General features: G+C 41.2%; 1 protein-coding gene across 7 annotated transcripts in view; it reads right to left on the reverse strand.

Annotated features, from left to right (window-relative positions):
• PLCH1 (phospholipase C eta 1) overlaps nucleotides 1–24,617 on the reverse strand; it is a 221,855-nt gene that overhangs the window by 173,959 nt on the left and 23,279 nt on the right. For all 7 annotated transcript variants that reach the window (XM_086674568.1, XM_086674570.1, XM_086674569.1 and 4 more), the window contains exon 2: nucleotides 14,808–14,924. In XM_086674568.1, coding sequence (XP_086530694.1) covers nucleotides 14,808–14,886 — 79 coding nt within the window. In that variant the 5' untranslated portion in view covers nucleotides 14,887–14,924. The remainder of the gene's footprint in view (nucleotides 1–14,807; nucleotides 14,925–24,617) is intronic.

The following is a 24,617-nucleotide window of genomic DNA, read 5'->3' on the forward strand; positions in this document are numbered from 1 at the left end:
ACAGGTTCAGTTTGGAATCCTTCAATCAGATGGCTTCCCAAGTCCTTGCTAGTTCTGATATGCCAGGCATCATTGCAGACCAGGGTATTGCTTATATCCTCAGCTATACCTTCCTAGGTTTAGACATAGGAGGTTCATATTTTTAAGTCCATTCTACAAAGAAAATTACCTGGGCATTTATAGCTTCATGTCTCCCACTTGAAAATCTGAGCACTGTGGGGGAACCTGGGTGGCTTAGTCAGTTAAGCGTCTGACTCTTGGTTTCAGCTCAGGTCATGGTCTCATGGTTTGTGAGTTCGATTCCTGCATCGGGCTCTGTGCTGACAGTGTAGAGCCTGCTTGGGATTCTGTCTCCAACTCTCTCTGCCCACCCCCCCTGCTCTCTCTCCCTCTCTCAAAACAAATAAGCTTTTAAAAAAATTTTTAAAAAGAAAATCTGAGCATTGGGATAGCATTTGGGGTCTCTGTCTTTAACTATATCCCTTACAGACAAGTTTCCACCATCCAAATGTATCATTTGATGGGAAACAGTTCTTCTCTTCCCCCTAACTCCCTTCCTCTCCCAATTCTTCGTTGGAGGTAGGAATATGCTCAAGGGCTCACACCTAAGCCCAGTGGATCTCAGAGAAGTGTTTACACTTTACAGTGTATACAAATCACCTGGGTATCATGTTAAAATGCAGATTCCAAATCAGTAGGTACCAGGTGCAACTCAGAGTCTGCATTTCTAACATGCTCCCAAGGACCACTACAGCTGATACCAGTTCTCAGCCCCCGTGCACTGGTTCCCTAAGTGTTCTTCTCAGCTTAAAGGCAACTCACATTGGTGTCTCTGTGGAGTTCTTCAGTAGCCCCTAAAAGATCTAGAAGCCTTTTTAAAACACGCAAACCCACACCCTCAATTGCTTTAAAAGAAAAAAGTTTGTGTAACACATCATTGTATCAAAGTAGAGAAACCCCAGGATTTAAGAGTCTGACAAACCTGGGTTTGAACACCATAATCTAACAATGTGGTCTGATAGCAAATTGTTTACTTCTCTGAGTCTCATCTGTAAAACTGTCTTGTTGAAAGACTCAAGAGAGAGAATGCTGGTAAAGCAACCACCATCACCAATTTGATTCAGGATTAACTCAAATTCCCTGATGGTGCCCCAAGATTATTCAAATGCAGAATCCATGGATTCCTCCTGACTAGGTCTAAATTTAGTTATCTTAACACTAGCCCCAAATTGCTGTGTCCGCCATATAACCCCATGTGCAAAGAAGGAGGTATCAGGCAAGCACACAAGTGATCCAAGATTTCTCATTCACACTCTGAAACTTCTAGGAATAACACAGGGGTCCTCAGCATTAGTTTTCTCACACGAAGAGAGATTAGGGGTGAAACAGATGTCTACAAGGGCTGACAAAGTTTGCCATCTACAAAAAAATGTATGTGTTTCTCTAAGTCTCTAGGTACCCCCTTTACCAAGGTAGATAGGCAAACAATTCTAATGATATGCAGGATTACATCTGATGTATTCCAAATGATGGCACTGTTCCCTCTAATTCCTGTGTTTCATTTTTATTTCTCTATCAATTCTTAAATTATCCTGCTGTGAACTGGGTAGTAATCATTATGGATTAATCACAACAAAATACTATTTATATGTTCTTTGTTACCTATTCTTCTTAGGAACCTTCCCAAAGTATTTCTGTTCATCATCAGGAGGCCATGGATAACATTGTGAGATCAGTTAACGCTCAAAGGTTCATTTTTGTATCATGTAACAGATATATTGGCTATAAAGACAAATCACGGGACACTAAGAAAACATATTAAAAAAGAGTAAGAAGTAAGGGTACCTGGGTGGTTCAGTTGGTTAAGTGTCCAACTTTAGCTCAGGTCATGACCTCATGGTCAGTTCAAGCCCCGCACTGGGCTCCGTGCTAACAGCAAAAACCCCACTTCGGATCCTCTGCCGTCTTCTCTCTGCCCCTTCCCCACTCATGCTCACGCTCTCTCTCTCTCTCTCTCTCTCCCCTCTCTCTCCCCCCTCTTTCTCCCCCCTCTCTCTCTCAAAAATAAACGTAAAAAAATATGAAGTCTGTTAGGAAAGAAAATATGAAGGTGAGCATATCACTTGCCCCCCCCACACACACACAACGCCTCTGCATAAAAATCAAGATTTTCAAGCATCCCTTTTGCCCGGAATAAAGAAAAATTACATACTGAATTATATCAGTAAACTAATACCTGATTTAGCTTACTATCATTACCAATCAATGTTTCAGTCAATCAACAACTTTAGTCCTCGGGGTACCTGGGTGGCTCAATACGTTAAGCATTCAACTCCTGGTTTTGGTTCAGGTCATGATTTCAGGGTTCATGGGTTCAAGCCCCACATCAGGCTCTGGGCTGACAGTGTGGAACCTGCTTGGGATTCTCTCTTTCTCCCTTTATGTGGGGAAATAGGTTCTACTTACATAAATGGGTAAGAAGAAAATCTTAGGGCAGAAAGACACCACCACAGGATGAATGCACTCGAGGTTAGCTAGCGAGATATTGTAATGGGATCATGAGTAACTTGTTATACCACCTGCAAGAAATTGCTTCCCAGCTGACACCAATGTACCTTGATCACAAACTCCACTTTCCTCCCAGACCCTTTGCTTCTTACGTAGGCAAGTTGATGATTACTATCTGATTGTTTTCTCCATGTTCATGTGTGTAAGATCCTATTTTCTTCATGTTCTCCACGTGGATAATAACTTGTTTTCTCCATGTTCATCACGTGTGTAAGATCTTGTTTTATTAACATTCACCACGAGGATAATGTCTTGTGAGCTCAAGAAAATACGGAGAGTAAGCTCCTGTTCAGGGCTCTTGTATCCTCCGGAACATTAGCCTCTCTCATATTCAATTCTGCATCCACTCTCTTGCTGGATAAGAGAGAACTCCAGACTCATAGTCTGTGACACCTTTCTCTCTGCCCCTCCTGCATTTGCGTGCACTCTCTCAAAATAAATGAACTTTAAAAAACAAAATACAACTTTACTGATTCTCACCCCTCCTAGTGCATCAAACTCACTTAAAGATAAATATATAGAGATATAGAGGTATAGATATATACCTAGATAAAAATGTAGATATAAGGAATCAGTGAATTAAGATATCTGGGTCCCACACCCAAGAGATTATTTTACTGGACTGAACTAGACCCCAAGCATCAATATTTTTTAGATTCTAATGTATAACCAGAGTTGAGAATTGCTACTTAATCTTTGGTTTTTCAATCATTTTAAGAAAGCAGAGACTTAAAACACATACTGAGGGGCGGCTGGCTGGCTCACTTGGTACAGCATGCAGCTCTTGATCTCAGGATTTTAAGTTCAAGCCCTACATTGGACGTAGAGCTTGCTTGAAATAAATAAATAAAACACATACTGAGATTACTGTTTTCTGTTTCTTTGATCTTTTCTATACTCTCCAACTTGTTTTTACAGTGAGGCTGCATTGCTATCACCAGAAAAATAAAATGGAAAAAAAAAATGTTTTAAGGAAACCAGCATCCACAAAATCCCAAGCATAAATGACCCTTCTACATTTTCCCTCTTCCTCAATATTCACACTGTTTGTGTCCATATCCTTCTTATTAGATGTCCCCTCTTCCCATACTTTTATGATTTAGTACAATACAGGCTATCATAGAAAATAACCATTATCAAATTCATGAATTCTACAGCTCTGTATCTGCCACCTTAAGTCCGGGGTTTTCAATCCACCAGAATCTAATTGGCTGCCCATTGGCATCTCCCAGGGAGTTCTAAAAATTCCCCCACATCCTGGACACACCCCAGACCAATTAGATGAGAATCTCGGAGTGGGACACACAACAGTTTTATATCCCCAGGTGACTTCAACGTGCAGCCAAGGCTGGGAACCAGTGGCTTTAAGAGTTAATTAATACAAGTCTCCACATCTAGCAGTAAGCTCCTGCTAGCTTAAAAGCACAATACCTTGGTGTAATTTCAAAGAATGGTCATTTGTGAATATGCATCGATGTTCAATTTCAGGTTGGCAAGGAATAAAAATAGACACTAAATAATAAATGTGTTCACTGTTCTCCCTTTTAATTGGACATAAGTCACCATCTTTTATAGTTAAATATGAAAAAGTCTAAGAACACTGTCACATATTCTGACCCAGTTATAAAATAGGCAAAACAAAATTGGACAAAAAATGTTTTCACAAACTCTGCATTTATCTTACTCAGGTCAGTGTTATATCTGAGTGACTTTGCTACTTGGTAGTCAGAATTATAGTCTTATATTGCTTGAGATTCTTAGATGAAAGACCTAGGTGCTGACCATTCTTCTTGTTTGTAAATGTGAAATAAAGTGCATCTGCTAAAGTTTTAAAGAAATCCTGTTCTGTTTGATTATTCTTCTCATGTACCCCCAGGCCTCCTATCCTCCTCTTTTACAGAGAAAACTGGTGCTTTTGTTTTGGTGCAGGTCTGTTCTATGCTCTCTGGGGTAAGAATTAGCCCACAGACAACACTCACTTCTGTGGAATGAACATTTTTCAGACACAAGAAGCAGAGAATGTTAACAGTATGCAAAATACCGCAATTAAACAGGTTTTGCTGATAGTGTTATTTTAATGAGTGAAACCTCCATATTCAGAGTTGAATAAAATAAACACACATATGACCAACATGGAAATTCTGGAGGGTAGTCTTAAATGAATTCAAAAAGTCTAAAATTCTTTTAAAGAAATGGGTTTGTCCTTTTCCACTTCAAGCCATTACACATCTGTAATAATCTCTTCTAAAGCACACTCGGATTCTCAGCAGAAGTGGCCTTTTCCTTCTCAGTCTCAGGAAGGAATGGTTTATGGGTATTGCTTTGTTTTCTAAGGCAAAAGCATGAGTGAAGGAAAGAAGAGGGTCTGCAGCCAGAGAACTGATGCATTCCACAGCACAAAGATTAAAAGCTTAGCTCAGAGTGCAAAAATAATGAAACAGTAGGTGGTTCTTATCTCCCCTCTTGAGTGAATTCACTCTGCAGTATTTTACTGAGCACCTACTATAATGTATGCAACGTACTGTACAACGTACCAGAGATAGAAGTCAGAAAAGTCTCTATTCTCCTGGAACTTAGAAGGAATGGGGCGGACAGAAATTAAACTGGTTTTCATGAAACTATTGTATTACCACAGGGATAACACAGTGAGTCAGCAGTGCAGGGTGACAGGAGAGCCTAAAACAGGAGCCTGACCTAGTCTGGGAAGTCAGAAAAGGCTTCTCTGCAGAAAGGACCTTTACTCCGGGATCTGAAGGAGGAGTTGAAAGCTGGACAAGTGAAGGAGTGAGTTTTGTGAGCATGGAATGCAAAAGTCCACACAGCCAGGGCATAATGAACGAGGGGAAGAGCAAGTTGAGGCTGGCGAGGCCAACTGGTACCAGCGGGACAGTGGAGTTCTGCTGCAGACGTGAGTCTGAGGATCCAGACGGCATCAGCAGAGTGTCAACTGAGAGGGTGGACATCTGGGTATGGAGCACCGAAGGGCAGTCTAAACCAGGGTGCACCGTTGGGAGTTACCAGCATGTGGACGGGAGCTGAAGCTGCGGAAGGGTGAAACCACTCCACACTAGGCCACGAGCCTTAAATATGAGATCTGAATATCCTTTGACACCAAGAGTTTGCACTTGTAATAACCTCAGACATGCTTGCTGAGCGAAATGAGCCCTAAGGTAATACATAAAGTATCAAAGGTCTATTGGGATGACTTTTCATTTACACAAAACAAAAGAACAAACTACAATTTTTTATTTATTTTATTATTTTAGAGTGAGCGAGAGAGCGTGGCAGAGGGGCAGAGAGAGAGAGACAGAGACAGAGAAAATCTCAAGCAGGCTCCAAGTTCAGCACGGAACCTGATGTGGGGCTTGATCCCACGACCCTGGGAACATGACCTGAGTTGAAATCAAGAGTTGGCCGCTCAACTGACTGAGCCACCCAGGTGTCCCCAAACTGCAATTTTTAACCTCTGTTTTGATAGCTGCAAAATAGAAAGGTATTGTGACTACAAATGCAATCACTAATAATTATTACTGTGGTCCAAGAAAAAAAAAAAAAAACCTGGATCTTTTGTGCAACTAAATTAAATAATTACGTTGCCCTGAAACAACCCTGAATCTACTCACGGAAAGACATTTCATCCTCCCATCAATCTCTGTGCATACATTAGGCACAGAGGAGGAAAAGACAATTGGGAAAATGAGAGAGCAGGGGAAAATTAATTATAATTATGGAAATGCAGCTTAAAGAACAAAGGCTTAAATTTGTAACACAGGTCTAAGGGGAAATAATTCTCATGAGCAGCCATTTACAATGTGAGAAGTCTGCAAATCTGAAGGAAACGGTGACTGTTTATTAGACATGTTATTTCTTCTTTCTAATTTAGTAATCAGAAAATTGGTACTCCCAAGCATAAAGGAGTAAAACAATCACGGGCCTTTCTGCTTGGTTGGACAGCCAATGGCCATGGTTTAAGAGAAGGAACTCGAAGGTCCAACAGGAAAGGCCCGCCACAGATCTCACTTAACTGCAACAGGCTTGTGGCTCCTAGCAGCTGAAGCTAACGCTTCAAAGACTGAACATTGTTACTTCTCACCAACCTAGGCTTCCCAAATATCCAGACCTTCAGTTTGCCATTTTGCACTCGACTCAGATCTTTTCATCCCCTCTGTCATTACAGAATGTGAGTGGCCTCGACATAGAAAGCATGACAAGAAAGAGATCACTGTGGACTCAGTTACCCAGGAAAATCTCCCCATTAGATTCCCAAATGGGGAAAAGAGGCTGAGACATCTCAGCGTGGATTTTTGTAAATCCAGATCACTGCTTGGTTCTGATCAATCCAGCTACCTAAACTTGAGCAAAGCAAGCACAATGAAAACCACCAGTACCTTTGGGGAAATGAAGTCACCCTAATTCGAGCTGGTGTGGACAAGAATCAGAGCGGCTCTGGAGGGGTCAGAAGAAACCGTCAGGGGTTAGGGGGATAGGATTCCACCCAATCAAAGTCACATTACCTGATCCCCTATTATGTGTACAGCCTAGAGCCTGAAGGGCAGGACAGCACTCTGAGGAGTGAAATCAGAGGAAGCACCCCTCGCTGCCAGAGACAAGAAGGGGAAGAGCCAGCAAAGAATGTTTCAGAGGTTTCTTCAGCCTTGTGGGACTCGCCCCTATAACAGTGTGAGAAGAGACAAAACAGACAACAGGCAGTAAGGCTGGGAAGAGCAGACAGCGGCTGTATACCCCTTCCCATCCTCCAAAGCCCACAGCAGTCTGCACACAACTCCTCATGAAGAAACATGGAGATAAGAGACAAGTAGGGCCGGACAGTTGCCCAAGTGTCCTCAGGGGAAGGGAAGCCATGCCTCAGCCAGAAGCAATTAGGAACAGACAATGAGGGGGGCTGGAGGGAGACAGCAGGCCCTCTCTGAAGAGTCCCTGGTGAGGGGCCAAGTGAAATTAAACGTCCACGGAGATGGACCCAGAGCAGGTCTTGATCACCTCGCCACCAAGGACATACAAACAGGTGCCCAGGTGTGGGCTTGAAGAACTTTGCTTCCCCATCTCTCTTCCTTGTACCAAAACCTGAGGAGGAAAGTCCGAATTCCTCTTCAAGGGGAAGAAGTACAGTAGAGCCACATGAACCCCCACCATCACCCCCCAACAGGCAGCTCAAGCCTGTGCTGGGAGTCAGGGAGGAGATGGGGCTTAAAGGAGTTTGAGATTAATGTTTTAAATTAGATCAGACCCTCGGTAATCAAAAAATAGCCAAGAAAGTAATAGAACCTGCCCAAGATGTTGCAAAGAGTACTTTTAAAAACTTTAATTGGGGAAAGATTAAATAATTTCTTGTAAATGCTACACTAACTTTAGAATACTCAATAAACCAGCTACAGATGAAATGCCCATCGTGGAGGAAGATAAAAAAAGAAATTAACTTGCAATTTTAAAATATAAAATAAATAGCATTTCATTGAGGCTTTCATTGAGAATTTATTTTCTATAAGTCTAGGAAATGAAGAAACATCACGTTTCCAAAAAGCTATAGAGTAAGTCTGTTTCATACCAGCTCATATTAAAGGTTATTTCCTTTGTGTTATAACTAATATATAAGTATCCACTTTTGTAAGGCTGGCTGTGATCTGTCTCAGACCACAGAAGGAGGAAAGTGCATAAATCAATTTGGTCAGTTAATTCACAGCAAATTCTCCAATTAACCTCTGTTTGAAAGTGGGATGAGGAGAGGTTAAAAATAAAATAAAACAAAAATTTTTAAGTTTATTTATTTTTGAGAGAGACAGAGATGACATGAGTGGGGGAGGGGCAAAGAGAGAGGGAGAGAGAGAGAATCCCAAGCAAGCTCTCGCTCTCAGCACAGAGCCCAATGCAGGGCTCATGAGATCATGACCTGAGCCAAAACTAGTCAGACGCTTAATCGACTGAGCCACGCAGGTGCCCCAAAAATAAAATACTTTTTTTAAAAAACCAAGCACTGGGGCGCCTGGGTGGCTCAGTTGGTTAAGCATCTGACTTCGGCTCAGGTCATCATCTCACAGTTCATGGGTTCAAGCCCCGCGTTGGGCTCTGTGCTGACAGCCCAGAGCCTGGAGCCTGCTTTGGATTCTGTGTCTCCCTCTCTCCCTGCCCCTCCCCCGCTTGCATTCTGCCTCTCTTTCAAAAAGAAATAAACATTAAAAAAAAATCTTTTTAAACCAAGCACTTAGACATTTAGAAGTCATTTGTCCTAAATCACAGCATTTTGCTGGCATGGAAAGTCTATCCCACAGGGAACAACTCACCCAAAGTGACCCAGCTGGAGGGCTGGCCCTACAGGGTGCCATGACCCTATGCAAGGCCCCTATAAGGCAAGCCATGCCTGCCTTTGCCTAAGCCTTCACTGCCTCTGGCATATTTGCAAGGTGCACCAGAACATCATACACCTGAAAGAATGCTTCATTCGATGCTTTCTGCCATAATGGCAGATCCTTTGGGGACAGGGGGTGAGGGAGGGGAAGGGGAGACTTGAGGAGAGGGCTAAAGAGGATCTACTTCCAGAATTACTTCTATTGCAATTTATAAAATTTAGAACTCAATACATTTTCTCCCATTTGGCCAATCTTCATTTATTCCCACCCTTTCTCTCAACTTGTGTTTGATATTTTTTGCATGCAGTGTAAGTCACCAAGAGACAATACTTCTTTTTTTAAGTAATCTCTGTGCCCAACGTGGGGCTCAAACTCATGACCCCAAGATCAAGAGTCACATGCTCTACCAACGGAGCCAGCCAGGTGCCTCCAAGAGATAATACTTTCGATTTTAATGATGCTCACAAAATCTTGACTGTCACTGCATTAATAGTAATTCTATGTGCACTGGTATTTTCTGGACCTAGAACATGTTTATACAATCCTCGGATGGAAAAGCTAGGCTTTAGCTCAGTAATGACACTAATATAAAATCTAGTGATGTCCCCACCTCCCTAAAGCAGGCAGGCTGCTGAAGTCATAACTTGTTAATAAAATGGCCTAATTAATGAGAACCCTAATTCACTTCTGCATAATTTCATTCTCCTTTCATATACAGCAGGTAGGATCTGGCATTCTTCCTTCTTTTTCCAGAAAAGATGGAATGCCAGTGTAGGGGGAGGGAACTTCTCCACTCTTTTTTTAATATAATGATGTCTTTCCTGAAAGCTTGCTTATCTGTCCTAAGTACTGGTCTCTCCATGGTTAGGAGGAACTCATGAGCCCAGCACGTGCACACACACACATGCACACACATCCATTCTCCCTGAAGGGAAATGTAAGTTTCTGCCAGTACAAAGCTAACTACAGAGTTAGCAGTCAAAAGAGATTCTTACCTCCTCTTAATCAGTATCTTGCCAGACTTTCCTTCCCACATCCTGGCCTATAGGATGCTCTCATTCACCATACACACTTTCTGATGTCTGACTACGCAGACCTCAAGCATTACTGCTAGAGGGAACTTTGGAATCTGGCAAAACCCTCATTTTAGAAGAGAGAGAAAGTGAGGATCCCCTAGGTGACAAACGCAACACAAGTTGGTAGTGAAACTGGAAACAGAGCTAATCTCCAGGATCCCATCCCAGCTTACTTTATTTCATAAACTGGTAGTTAAGTTTCTAAATTTACTGAGTAGGCCTCTGGCCAGGAAGGGAGGTTAGATAAACATTAAATTAATGATAAAATTAATAATAGATAAAATTAATTCATTAAATTAATTAGTTGTATTAGAAGGTTTCTTGAGGCAAAGTAAAAGTATATAGAGAGCAATTTTTGAAAAGACATATTCCACATTTAATAAGAGAACTATTCTTCACTTTATCTAGGTGGGAAGACGACTCATAATTCGGTTTAAAACGTTCCTACTCTAGGGGCACCTGGGTGGCTCAGTGGGTTGAGCGTCCGACTTCGGTTCAGGTCATGATCTCACAGTTCGCGAGTTTGAGCCCCACATCAGGCTCTGTGCTGACAGCTCAGAGCCTGGAGCCTGCTTTGGATTCTGTGTCTCCCTCTCTCTGCTCCTCCCCCGCTCATGCGCTCTCTCTCTCTCTCTCTCTTTCTCTCTCAGAAATAAAGAAACTTAAAAAAAAAAAAAACAACCTTTCTACTCTAGATTTGTGATGATCATTCAGAAACATTCATAAAACATGATAGCAACAGAAATAAACTTCATTCATTATAAGTTGGGGTGACAACATGATAACTAAAATGAAAGCAATTAATAATTCTTTCCAACATCACAATTATAATTAGCAGTTCATGAAAACAAAAGTTAAGTCACCTCTAAATTTATTCTATTAAGGAACTCAAATGTGTGGGAAAAAACTTATGTGCATAAAAATTATATTAATTGCAAATACACTGATTATTGGTTTAAGAATCTGTCCCAGGTCAGGAAAAAAAAAAAAAAAACAACTATAATTCGTTGCAACCAAGAGAAACAGCTGAGAGTGTAATTTTCAAATAAGAATATTTCATGAAACTAGAACCTATTAAAATCAGATTCATACAGGGATGCCTGGGCGGCTCCATCAGTTGAGCATCTGACTTCAGCTCAGGTCATATCTTGCGGCTGGTGAGTTGGAGCCCCACATCGGGCTCTGTGCTGACAGCTCAGAGCCTGGAGCCCGCTTTGGATTCTGTGTCCCTCTCTCAGTCTGCTCACCCCCCACCCCCCACTCCTCTCTCAGTCTGCTCACCCCCCACCCCCCACTCATGCTGTGTCTCTCTCAAGAATTAAATTTTTTTTTTAATTTTTTAAATTAAAATTTTTTTAGGGGCGCCTGGGTGGCTCAGTCAGTTAGGCGTCCAACTTCGGCTCAGGTCGTGATCTCGCGGTCCGTGAGTTCGAGCCCCGCGTCGGGCTCTGTGCTGATGGCTCAGAGCCTGGAGCCTGTTTCGGATTCTGTGTCTCCCTCTCTCTGACCCTCCCCTGTTCATGCTCTGTCTCTCTCTGTCTCAAAAATAAATAAACGTTAAAAAATTTTTTAAATTTTTAATTTTTTAAATTAATTTTTTTTTAATTTTTTAAATTAGAAAGAAATAAGATTCATATTACACAAATCATTCTTTGCCAAGTTTTGTTTTGCTTTTTTTCTATTTCAAACATCAGGTGCATAAAAGCCAAGTACAGAAAAACCTCAGCTACTGGGGCATCTTTAATAGGTATACAAACCCTTTAGATTCAATAGATTCCCTAGAAATCTGGGCAAAGGACAGATGAGTGAGAAATACAAAAACAGCTTTTTATAATTCCTATCAGGACCCCTCTCATCACTGAACACAGAATTATGTCAGTTCAACCAGGTCATTTTTGTCAGCCAATATACACCATTTCCTAACTTTTCCAGATATTCATTCCTACCATCAGGATTGTTGCAGAGAAAAGAGAAGATAAAACACTGGACAGAAACAGACTATTAACAGTGTTTCTCTTTGGGTGGTGGGATTGTAGGTAACCTTCCAAATTGTTTCCAATGAAAACATACTACCTCCATACTCAGAAAATGAGACTATGAACATGCTTTATGAACTGTGAACCAGTATACGAATGTTACATTTTTTATTTTTACTTTTGTTGAGCATTGTAGCTCATATAGTTCTCATTCTAATGTAGCTCTTTTCTCCTGACCACCATGTAAATCTGTATGTAAAGTGTCTGGCCAGCACAATTTGCACAGCCAAGTCTATACAGTCTAGAAGTCGAGTATCTTGCAGAGGAAGTGGTTCTTTTCTGTTTATAATGGAAGAGATTTTGTTTCCTTTTGTTTTGAATGATTTGGTTACGTGAGGAGAACTATCAACATAGACCATGTGAAGCCAAGCTACTAAGCAAAAAGCATCCAACTACTCATCCCATATTCCAGAAGCCCCTTCCAAAAGAAGTCTGGTATTTCTGACTCAACATGTCCTGCCATTTCTCTTCTCTCAGAGATGTTCTGAAATCCTCTACAAAGATACTATCATCAGTGGTCCCTTGGCTTAAAATATACAAAAACTCCTCACAACTCTCCGTTAAGTTAAAGAAGTTCATGTCTTAACAGATATTCATGTTCACAGAGGTAAAGAGGAAGAGTAGAGGCATCATTCTTTCCTGATAAATATCCTCACGCAGAGAAATCCAAAATGATACTTTACACTATCAGAAACACTTAAAGCTACTGCTTTATTATAAATGAAGAGAATCATAATTCTAACTGGCCTTAATCCTTTTAATCTTGGGTAGATCTAAGATCCCTAAATCCTTTCAAAAGAGGAATTCTTAAACGTAAGGAACCAATTCTTATTTTAAGTATTCTACTGCCCCCTTGTGTATCTCATGTTTAGTGGGAAAGGTAGCTCACAAAATACAGCAATTTTTTTTTTTATTCTCAGAAATACTTCAGTAGAATCCCAAATATTAGAACTAGAAAGAAACTGAAAATCAAGACCAGCATGTTCATTTCACAGGGGACAGAAGGGAGATCTTGAAGGATTATATCATTTGCCCCAGATTATCACAGCGCTAGTTAATAGCAGAGCAGATACTGCTGAATGGAACTTAAGCGTCTGAGTGCTAATTTCTCTACTGAAATGGAGACTGCAGCCTGGAAGAAAAGAAATAATGGTGTTTTGGAGTTAGAAAGATCAGAGTTTGAAAGATCACCACTTCACAATTTTCCCCAAGCCTGTTTCCTAGTTATAAAATGGGATGAATAATAATTATTACAAAGTTGTCCGAAGAATTAAGTATGACCATGTTCATCAAGCCCTCAGTAAGTATCTGCAATACAGTAATACACGAAGTGGTAATACAACTATAAAAATACATAGAAAATTGTTTTAAATTGTTATAGCCTTTGAGATCTCTGGACAAAGGCATTCTAAAATACTATCTGGCGGCATTTAACTCTAAACTTTGTCTAATCGGGCACAAAATAAAACTTGAAAAAATAAAGCTAGTTCTTCTGTTGTGTTGCTTCAGTTATCATATTTATTCTTTTTTTTTTTTATTACCAGTAAGAAAATTGTGACAGAAAATACCCCACAGCAAATGCTGAAGCAGTGAACAGAACCCTTAGATGAAGGTCACAGAAAAACAAAGCAGAACTCAGTGTCCCAGTCACGGTATAAGGTCACAGCTCCTCTGTCTCCTTTGCTAAGGGCCCTGCATTCACCACTGCAAGGCCAGGAGAGCCGGTCTGGAAAGGTGGAGGCAGGAATTTTACTTCTGACCTTGCTAATAATTAACTAGATCAACTTGGGCCAGTCATTTCATCTCTTTCTTGACATGTAAGATAAAGTACTACTTACCTCGTAAAGTCCTATAGTAAGGTAGCATAATAAATGTGAAACAAGCATTGTAACCTCCGAAGTACTTTAATAACCTCTGAAGTAAGTAAGCTAAGTTTATCTTAAACTGAAAGCAATAAAAAAGCATAAGTCTGTCATCAAGTAGGGGAAGAAAAACTAAACTTGGTAAGTTGAAGGCAGCCTAGATTACAGGATGTTATACAAACAGCATTCTGATCCCTGGGAAATTTCTCTCTACCCTCTACGATGCCCCTGGCTTTTGATGAAGATTACTCCCAAAATACTGGCAACATGGAAATCTTTGACTCTTAAATAAATTTCCCTCAAGGGTATCCTGATAGCAGGATTGACAGAGCTTATCCCTGACTATATATCACAAAACAAACGCACCAGCAGGGTAAAGGCAATTCATCTTAGTTTGCCAGGAAAATGACTAATATTGATTACTCTCTGATTTGTGGCTGCAGTAATCCTGATCCTCATAGGCAAGTGCTGTGAATGGCTCTGTTCTATTTTTATAGGTGGCCTGAGAGTGTGACACACACCACGCTGGTAAGGAGCACGGACTGGTGATCCACATATGTTAACTGAACACTTACTATGTGTCTAGCCTCCCAGAATTTCAAACATCAGAAAGAGGTATTACTGGAGTTGGCAGCATAAAAGAGGAAAGGCACTGATATAAACTAATGTGTAAAGAAAAAAATGATAACAGCATTATGGTTATTGAGATGGGCACATTGCTTACACCTGTAGGGAGTAAGTCCACTGGGGCTTCTCAGGCAAATCATCCATCAACAAGTTAACTCAAGCTCTTGATTCAACCCAACAATGACGCCATATTTGCATCCAGAGTGCTAGAATAAAAGTGCTGTCGGAAACAAAATAAAAGATCCAACTCCATAAACATAAAAGGCAGCTCACCGTGAAACACACTGTTGTCCACCAGAAAATGCCTGCGGTACTGCACACAGTTTCTTTTCTCCAAGTTCCAGTAGCTCATTGTCAGAAGATTTCTGGCACAGCATCAAAACCAAATTGCTGTCAAGGGAAACAGAATGAGACAAAAATGAAGAAAATGGCAGCCACACGCTCACCCCGGTAACACAATGCATCAGTTACCCAGCATTATGAGGCAACCCATGCAGCACACAACTTCTCCACACATGGAAGCAGAGTCCCGTACGTCCTGAGAAATTTCCCACAAGCCTTCCCAGAGGGTAGAACATCATTTAATGCACGAAAACGGTAGCTTTTTCAAATAGCACTTTTCAGGGCGCAAAGTTATTGCTGTCTCAAGGGAAAATAAATCTACCATTCGGGAATAAGTTTCAGGACTAGTTTATGGGCTCTAGGCCTTGCCCATATTTGACCAGGACTCAACCCAGCCAATGCTGGTAATGTCTCAGGAAATTTCATCTGCAGGAGGGAGGTAACAGGAGGGTGACTGTCATTACCAGTTGGTGAATTTGGTGTCAGTACCACTCTGGTAGACTATGCAATCAATCCACAGAAATCTTAGAAATTAACAGTGTCCATGGAGCAATGGATAAGCTAAACACAGTAACAAAGCCTGCCTCCTTTTGGATTCACTGGTGGTCCATTCAGTACCATTAAGGTCTGGATCAACCCACACTGAACTTATTGGTGTAAGTAGAGCTGGGCGCAGGCCTCAAGCAGGGTGAACAAGCAGTGTTGCCTGCCCCCACGTGAGGCTTTCCCCTCCACAGAGAAACACAATGCTAACTAGAGCAAGGGCTTGAAAAGCAGAGATTTGAGCTGATGAATTAAACTCCTCCAAAAGCTGATGTGCATAACCCTGAACAAGGCCCCCTTTGTTCACAGGATTTGGCTAAAGCAACTTTTCAGAATTCCAGCTTCTTTTCTGGTCACGGAATAAGGCCAGGCAACACCAAGCAGGGCTGGCATGAAGGAAAACCCACAGGTGGGAAACAATTTGTTATCTGTCCTAGTAGAACAATCTAGAGTTTTGTAAAGATACTCCAGGATGAAGTCAGCCACCCAGTGAAAAAAATAAATCATCAGAGCTTTGTCTATTCATCAATGGAACAACTGGTGAAAGTCCCTAAAACTTCTCCTTGGCTCAAAGGCCCATTCTTAACCCTCTCTAACAGCAATCTTATCTGACTCCTACCTATCCTACCTTTCTTCTGGCTCCATGCCTCAACGCCTACTTCCTGCCTTATCCCCACCTGGCTAAGTCTGGCTGCCTGCCGCCCCTACTCCCTCAGGCTGAAGATGAGTCCCACCACTCCAAGTTAAAACCACCTGTGGATCCCATTGTAAAATATGACAGAAAACAACTGATTATTGGAGACAATGTCCTCCTCCAATCCAAGTGAATACTACAAAGAGCTCTCCTCTTAAAAACTATTTTTAGGGGGCGCCTGGGTGGCGCAGTCGGTTAAGCGTCCGACTTCAGCCAGGTCACGATCTCGCGGTCCGTGAGTTCGAGCCCCGCGTCGGGCTCTGGGCTCATGGCTCAGAGCCTGGAGCCTGTTTCCGATTCTGTGTCTCCCTCTCCCTCTGCCCCTCCCCCGTTCATGCTCTGTCTCTCTCTGTCCCAAAAATAAAAAAAAATAAAAAAAAAACAAAACTATTTTTAGGGGTGCCTGGGTAGCACAGTTGGTTAACCATCTGACTTTTGATTTCAGCTCAGGTCATGATCTCACGATTTGTGTGAGAGCCCACATCGGGCTCTGTGCTGATAGTGTGGAGCCTGCTTGGGATTCTCTCTTGCTCTCTCTTTGCCCCTCCTCTACTCACATGCTCACTCTCTCAAAATAAGCATTAAATAAATACTTTAGTTATATAAATAATGTGTTTGTATACATTTATTAATTTTTTAATGTCAACACGAATTCATCAAAAATTTTTCAAAATTAAAAAAACCCCGCTTCCCTCATTCCACATCTCTCTCTTGGAATGAACACCTTTGTTTGGTGTGTATCATTCCAGTTCTTTTCCTATGTATTTACATATGTATGTATATATACAATACATACATGAAATTTTATTTAAATTTATTTATTTATTTTGAGAGAGAGAGCACAAACAGGGGAGGGACAAAGAGAGAGGGGGAGAGACAGGATCCTAAGCAAACTCTGCACCATCAGCACAGAGCCTGATGCAGGGCTCGAACCCATGAACAGTGAGATCATGACCTGAGCCTAAATCAAGAGTCAGATGCTTAACCAACTAAGCCACCCAGGTGCCCCCAAAGACATCTATATTTTAATAATACCATTTTGAAAGAACTGGAAATAACTTTTGGGATTATCAGTAGTACCCATTTTCTTAAAAAAATGTATTGTTTATTCATATTAGAAATATTTTGAGGTACATGGAATTAAAGAGAACCCTGTCTGTATTGATGCTCATTTTTCCTTACTCACTTGATTTTGTGGTTTCCTGTGTCATTCTTTTGCCCTATTCATTCTCAATCCAAGGAAGTTTAGAGGCATCTGAAGGTGAAAGAACAATGTGCATTTGTATATAGTTAGCAAAACACATGCATATACCTGACTCTCACTTGGCGTCCTCTTAACCAGATGAAAGAAGGAAAGAAGAGGGTGTTAGCATAAGTGGTTCACCCATGCTGCTAGGCAAAGGTGGCGGTGGGATTTGAAATCATATCTTCAGATTCCAAACCCAAGATTCTAGCCATAACAGGCTATAAAGAACTAGACTGTTATGTAATGCAGTGGTTTAAAATTTTTTTATTTTTTTAAATTAATTTTTTGGTGGTTTTTAAATATGTCCTATAAATTCTTGTACATTTCTCCCTCTCTTCAAATGGTAGAATCTAATTCGCCTTCCTTTGAATACGGCCTGCATTCAGTGATTCATTTCTAGCAAACTCAGCTGTAATTGATGCTGTGTAATTGGTTCCAAAACTACATCATAAAAAGGATACAGCTTCTGCCTTGGCTCTCAGAATGTTCACCCTGAGAACCAAGGCACCATGTTGTAAGGAAGCCCAGATATGAGTGTTCCAACTGACAGCACCAGCTAGGCCCTCAGCCAACAGCCAACATCAATGAATCTATTGACCATTCTAACCCCAGCCTTCAAGTATTCTAGATGAAGCCCCAGAGACAGAGGTACAGAGACAAGCCATCTCCTCTGTACCTCATCTATATTTCTGACCCACAATAACAATGAAAGCTAATAATTATTGTTGCCTTAAGACACTAAGATTTGGGTAATTTATCATACAGCAATATAAAATGAATATAGGTAACATCCTCAGATACATTCAGTGAGGACTGAGACCTTCAACTCTTTGAGGACAGAAAGACAAATTCCCACAGATGTATGTAATGCAGATATTTGATCACCAGTCCTCTACGGACCCACCTTTCCAACTTGATCTTTTTACTCGCACTATAACCATTGCCCTTTTCTTTAAGGGCTGGTTAAAAAAACCACTGCCTTCCTGAAATACCCCCCAGGACCTCCCCCTCCAATTTACCTGAAACTCTCTCAGGCACTGAACTGCCATAATCCTAGCTACCAGTTATTGAGTACCTACTACGTACCAAAAAAATTTTTTTTTTAATTTTCAAGTTAGCTAACATAGTATAGTCTTGGCTTCAGGAGTAGATTCCAGTGATTCCTCACTTACATATACCACCCAGTGTTCATCCCAACAAGTGCCCTCCTCAATGCCCATCACCCGTTTTCCCCACCCCCATCAACCCTCAGTTTGTTCTCTGTATTTAAGAGTCTCTTATGGTTTGCCTCCTTCTCTGTTTTTATCTTATTTTGCCGTCACTTCCCTCCCCTTCCCCTATTGTTGTCTGTTCAGTTTCTCAAATTCCACATATGAGTGAAATCATGATATCTGTCTTTTTCTGACTGGCTTATTTAATTTAGCATAATACCCTCCAGTTCATTCCATGTTGTTGCAGATGGCAAGATTTCATTCCTTTTCATCACCGAGTAGTATTCCATGGTATATATCTACCACATCTTCTTTATCCATTCATCAGTTGATGGACATTTGGGCTCTTTCCATAATTTGGTTATTGTTGATAGCTCTGCTATAAACATTGGGGTGCATGTGCCCCTTCGAATCAGCACTGCTGTATCCTTTGGATAACTTCCTAGTAGTGCAATTGCTGGGCTGTAGGGTAATGCTGCTTTTAAATTTTTGAGGAAACTCCACACTGTTTTCCAGAGTGGCTGCACCAGTTACTAAGTACCAGTTATTGAGTACCTTATCACAGTTCCTGTGATAAGGCTTTATTGACATCATGGGGTCTCAACCTTGACTACACATTAGAATCAATCTCTTGGGAAACCTTAGAATCCCAGATCCCAGGCCACACCCTAGACCAATTATATCAGAATCTCTAGGGGTGGGACTTAGGTGTCCCTCCACAGGTGATTTCAAAGTGCATCCAAAGCTAAAAATCATTCTTCACGTATATTATCTCTCCTCCTTGAAGAAACTCTTCTGGGTGGGTGTTTTTAGGAAGAAGAGGCTCAGAGAATATATACGGTTGAGCTAGAGCACAAACGTCTAAGTAATTGAACCCTATGGCTTCCAGGCTATAAGCCTCCTTACTTTGGTTAATTACTTACACATCTTACCTCTCCTGGCATCTGCTTGCTGCTGAAGGATAGAAGATTGTAAGCTGCCTCTGGGTGCCCGACCCGGGCAATGCACACTGCAGGCCCTTAGTAAACATTAACGAGGGGGCGCCTGGGTGGCGCAGTCGGTTAAGCGTCCGACTTCAGCCAGGTCACGATCTCACGGTCCGTGAGTTCGAGCCCCGCGTCAGGCTCTGGGCTAATGGCTCGGAGCCTGGAGCCTGTTTCCGATTCTGTGTCTCCCTCTCTCTCTGCCCCTCCCCCGTTCATGCTCTGTCTCTGTCTGTCCCATAAATAAATAAAAACGTTGAAAAAAAATTTAAAAAAAAAAAACATTAACGATGCCTTCCTTATATGCCCCATTTCCTGGATTCCTACTTGTTGAAGACTGAAGGAAGAAAGGGCTCACTCTGGCCTCTAGAATCAGAGCAAATGATTTCAAAATCTAGAGATGATGGAGATGGAGATAATGGAGTTAGTAGGGCTGGGGCAGAGAAAGAGAGAGTTGTGCAACAAACTCAATCTTGGTTTAGATCAGATTTAAAAGATCCCAGGACCTAGTGCTCACCAAGGGGAAGCAAGTGCTCACCAAGGGGAAGCAACTGAAACAAACCTTAGAAATCAGCTAAGATAAACCTCTCATGTTGAAGCCAGAAAAAAAATCTGAGGCCCAGAAAGGATGAATAATTTGCAGAATAGCATAGCTGTTAGATAAAGCTGGCAGGAAACCCAGCCTCAGGAGTCTCAAAGCAAGGATCTCTTGAGTGTTTCATGGTCCCATTTTTGTGAACACGATATGTGAAAATATCTACTAAAATATACTTTCATTGATTTTTCAAAAAAAAACAATTTAGATTACATCAGAGATGTACTTCACTGCACCATGTACTCAATTTGAAATTGGTCGATTTTCAAACAAAAGCAAAAGATGTTTAAAAACTGATTCAACTTGGGGCGCCTGGGTGGCTCAGTCAGTTGAGCGTCCGACTTCAGCCCAGGTCATGATCTCGTGGTCCGTGGGTTCAAGCCCTGCATCGGGCTCTGTGCTGACAGCTTGGAGCCCGGAGCCTGTTTCAGATTCTGTGTCTCCCTCTCTCTCTGACCCTCCCCTGTTCATGCTCTGTCTCTCTCTGTCTCAAAAATAAATAAACATTAAAAAAATTTTTTTTTTTTAAAAACTGATTCAACTTTCTTTTGGGACTTACAAAATGCTCACTCCACCTCCTAAGAGGTTTATGGAATGTATATGTTACATTTAGAACTCTTTAATAGAACATACAGATCCCCAATCCTTGCAATGATTCACAAAATTAATAACTTACAATGACTAAGAAACATTGTATAGGGAAGTAACTGTTATTAAAACTGGCTTCAGATTCTGCCTCCAGAATAAGGTTAATAATTTTTTTTTAGTGGATGGTAAAGTTATAGGAAATGCTGTATAAATGCATTTATCTTTAACTGTTTTTATCCATTTTTAGAGCTTTAAACACATAGAAAAGCTCAAAAAACATACATAGTGATATCACTCACCACCCAGAGACAGCTGCCATGGACACTGTGGCCTATTTTCTTTTTTTAAAACACAAATCAGATCCTACTGTTTTGTAGTCTACTTTTCTTACTTAGTAACTTACTCTAGCCATATCAATAAATATATTTCTACAAGATAAATGTAACTTGAGAAAGAAGTTGTAATCAACTCCACTCAAAGACCCCCACGTTCCAAAAACTCAATAAGAAATAAGGCAGCCGTAAGAAATGAAAGAAGCCATACAAGCATGCAGAGAGGATGCATGTATCAGAGGCACCGATAAACATCCACAAAGTTTAAATACTCCTAAGTTTGCTTTATGATTAGTATCTTTTATCATCCTTCTACATTTATTCATTTTTGCCGTTTCATCTGTAGGTTCATGACTAAAACTGCCAATGTCAAACTATAGGACAATCAGAAAACTATAGCAGGACACCACCAACAAAGAAAACAGAAATTCTAGCATGACACCTTTTTTTTTTTTAATTTTGTTTACTGTTTATTTCTGAGACACAGAGAGAGACACCGAGTGCAAGCAGGGGTGGGGGCAGAGAGAGAGGGAGACACAGAGTCAGAAGCAGGCTCCAGGCTCTGAGCTGTCAGCACAGGGCTCGAACTTACAAACGGCGAGTTCATGACCTGAGCCGAAGTCTGACACTCAACCGACTGAGCCACCCAGGTGCCCCTAGGATTGATACCTTTAAGAAAAGCAGGAAGTATTTTCAGTAAAAAGCAAAGATGTTTAAAAATGCTTTTAGATATGGTAAATATAAAAATATATAAACCTTGGTTTTTTGAGCATAATTCATTCCGGAAACATGCCTGTAATTCAAAGCACTTCTATATCAAAGTAAATTTTAAGAACCATTGGCTCAGTTGTGATCATGTGACATCCAGCGTCACATACAAATTGTATTGCAAGACATCACTCGTTTATTGAGTTAAAATTTATTAGAAATGTTTGCTCATCGGGGCGCACGGTGGCTCAGTCGGTTAAGCATTGACTTCGGCTCAGGTCATGATCTCAGCTCAGGTCATGATCTCGTGGTTTATGAGTTCGAGCCCAGTGCCAGGCTCTGTGCTGACAGCTCAGAGTCTGGAGCCTGTTTCAGATTCTGTGTCTCCCTCTCTCTCTGCCCCTCCCCTGCTCACGCTCTGCCTCTCTCTGTCTTTCAATAATAAATAAACGTTAAAAAAAAATTTTTAAAGAAATGTTTGCTCATCTTGTGGAACACCCGCAGAAGTTACTCATAATCCAAGGTTTTACTATACACTGGAATATTACTCAGCCATCAAAAAGAATGAAATCTTGGGGCACCTGGGTGGCTCAGTCAGTTAAGTGTGCAACTTCAGTTCAAGTCATGATCTCACAGCTCATGGGTTCAAGCCCCACATCAGGCTCTGTGCTGACAGCTCAGAGCCTACAGCCTGCTTTGGATTCTGTGTCTCCCTCTCTATGCCCCTCCCCTGCTCATGCTCTCTCTCAAAAATAAATAAATGTAAAAAAAAAAAAAAGAATGGAATCTTGCCATGCAATGACATGGATGGAGCTAGAATGTATTAGGCTAAGCTAAATAAGTCAATTGTAGAAAGACAAATACCATATGATTTCACTCATATGTGGAATTTAAGAAACAAAACAGATGAACACATGGGAAGGGAGGAGGGGAGAGAAGAGATGAAACAAACCACAAGAGATTCAACCATAGGGAACAAACTGAGGGTTGATGGAGGGAGGTGGGTAGGGGATGGGCTAGATGGGTGATGGGTACCAAGTAAGGAAGGCAGGTGTTGTGATGAGCACTGGGTGTTGTAAGTGATGAATCAGTGAATTCTACTCCTGAAACCAATATTGCACTATACGTTAACTGACTAGACTTTAAATTTAAAAAAGGGGGGAGGGGGATTGCTTTTAGCACCCTCCAAATTAAAAAGAAATCCTTCATACAAACAAGTACTTAACTGAACTAAAGTCCCCTCAGGAAAAGCTCCAGAGTGGCAGGCATCTGCTGGTTGTCGTACCCAACCCTCCTTCCTCTGGCTTTCCTCTAGGAAACTCCTTTATGTCCATAGACTTAGCTCATGTCAGCTTATCCCCTGACCCAGGTGGGCATGTGGTTTAGGCCTGTCAAATCAGAGACCTGCACCCTCCAGGCCACAGTACAGGAGGTGCACATCTTTTCAGACCACCGAGAGTCAGGCATAGATTTCTGTTTGACCTGTTGGAGAAAAGAAACTTTTCTGTTAGACTTAAAGTTGTGAGCCCTCAAAACCTAAAGTTCCTGGCAGCCATCTTGTCCCTACAAAGGTACAATCTGCATAATCCAACCCAGAAGAATGGAAAGAAACTAAGTCCTATTGGATCCATCCCCCCACTTTTTAGTTAAATGAGCCAGTACATTCCCTTTTTTGTTTAGTTTTGTTTAAGCCACATGGAGTTGAGCTATCACTTGCAGCCAAAGGGTCTTGACGGGTGAAACTTGTCAGCAAAGCAAAATGTAAAGACAATCCACCTGGCAGTTATGAGCTCTCTAGTCTAGTTTCATCTCTAACAATGACTCAGGGGAGACCTTGGGCAAGTTGTTTTTAACTGGTCCTGAGTTTCACAATAGAATTCTGTATTTTCTTGGGATTTCCTTAGAGGTAACACTGCATTTAAGTCCTTTGTTCTGGTAGCAAAGGATCCCCTCACACCCTTTGAAGGTGTATGAAGCACAGCAAAACCTGAAACTTTCTCTTTAGCTTTAGAATTCCCTTAGTGGTTTTTCTTGGTTGTCTTGTTTTAATCATTCTTCTTTTTTTCTTTAGTTTATTTATTTTGAGAGAGAGGGAGAGAGACTATCCCAAGCAGGCTCCTCACTGTCAGCACAGAACCCTATGCAGGGCTCAAACTCATGAACTGTGAGATCATGACCTGAGCGGAAATCAAGAGTCCTAAGGCTTAACTGACTGAGCTACCCAGGTGCCCCACCCCAAACCTCAGCATTTTTTAAATGTGTGGCAAACCCATATCAGTGCTTTAACATGAGTTTTATGAAACACTACAAATCTATTCAAGTCATTTGAATGGCTTAATAAAAGATAAATTATTCAAGTTTATACATGGAAACCAGAGTTCTAACATTGTGCTAAAGGAATCAAAAGACAGAAAATCTTTGAGAGAGAACTTTGCAGGGTGGAGGGAACACTATACATACATTCATACACACACACACACACACTTACACATACATATATAATTTTTTTAACTCCAGTACAGTTAACATACAATGTTAAATTTGCTATGGGTGTACAATATAGTGATTGAACAATTTCATATATTACTCAGGGCTCATCAAGAGAAGTATACTCTTTTTTTTTTTTTTAAGTCAAGGGTTTTGTAACTTCGGGTTTTTTTTTTAATTTTTTTTTAACGTTTATTTATTTTTGAGAGAGAGAGAGAGACAGAGCATGAATGGGGGAGGGGCGGAGAGAGAGGGAGACACAGAATCTGGAACAGGCTCCAGGCTCTGAGCGGTCAGCACAGAGCCCGACGTGGGGCTCGAACTCACAGACCGTGAGATCATGACCTGAGCCAA

This window comes from Puma concolor, chromosome C2 (assembly GCF_028749965.1).
Source record: "Puma concolor isolate L17-30 chromosome C2, mPumCon1.1.hap2, whole genome shotgun sequence".
Taxonomy (NCBI): Eukaryota; Metazoa; Chordata; class Mammalia; order Carnivora; family Felidae; genus Puma; species Puma concolor.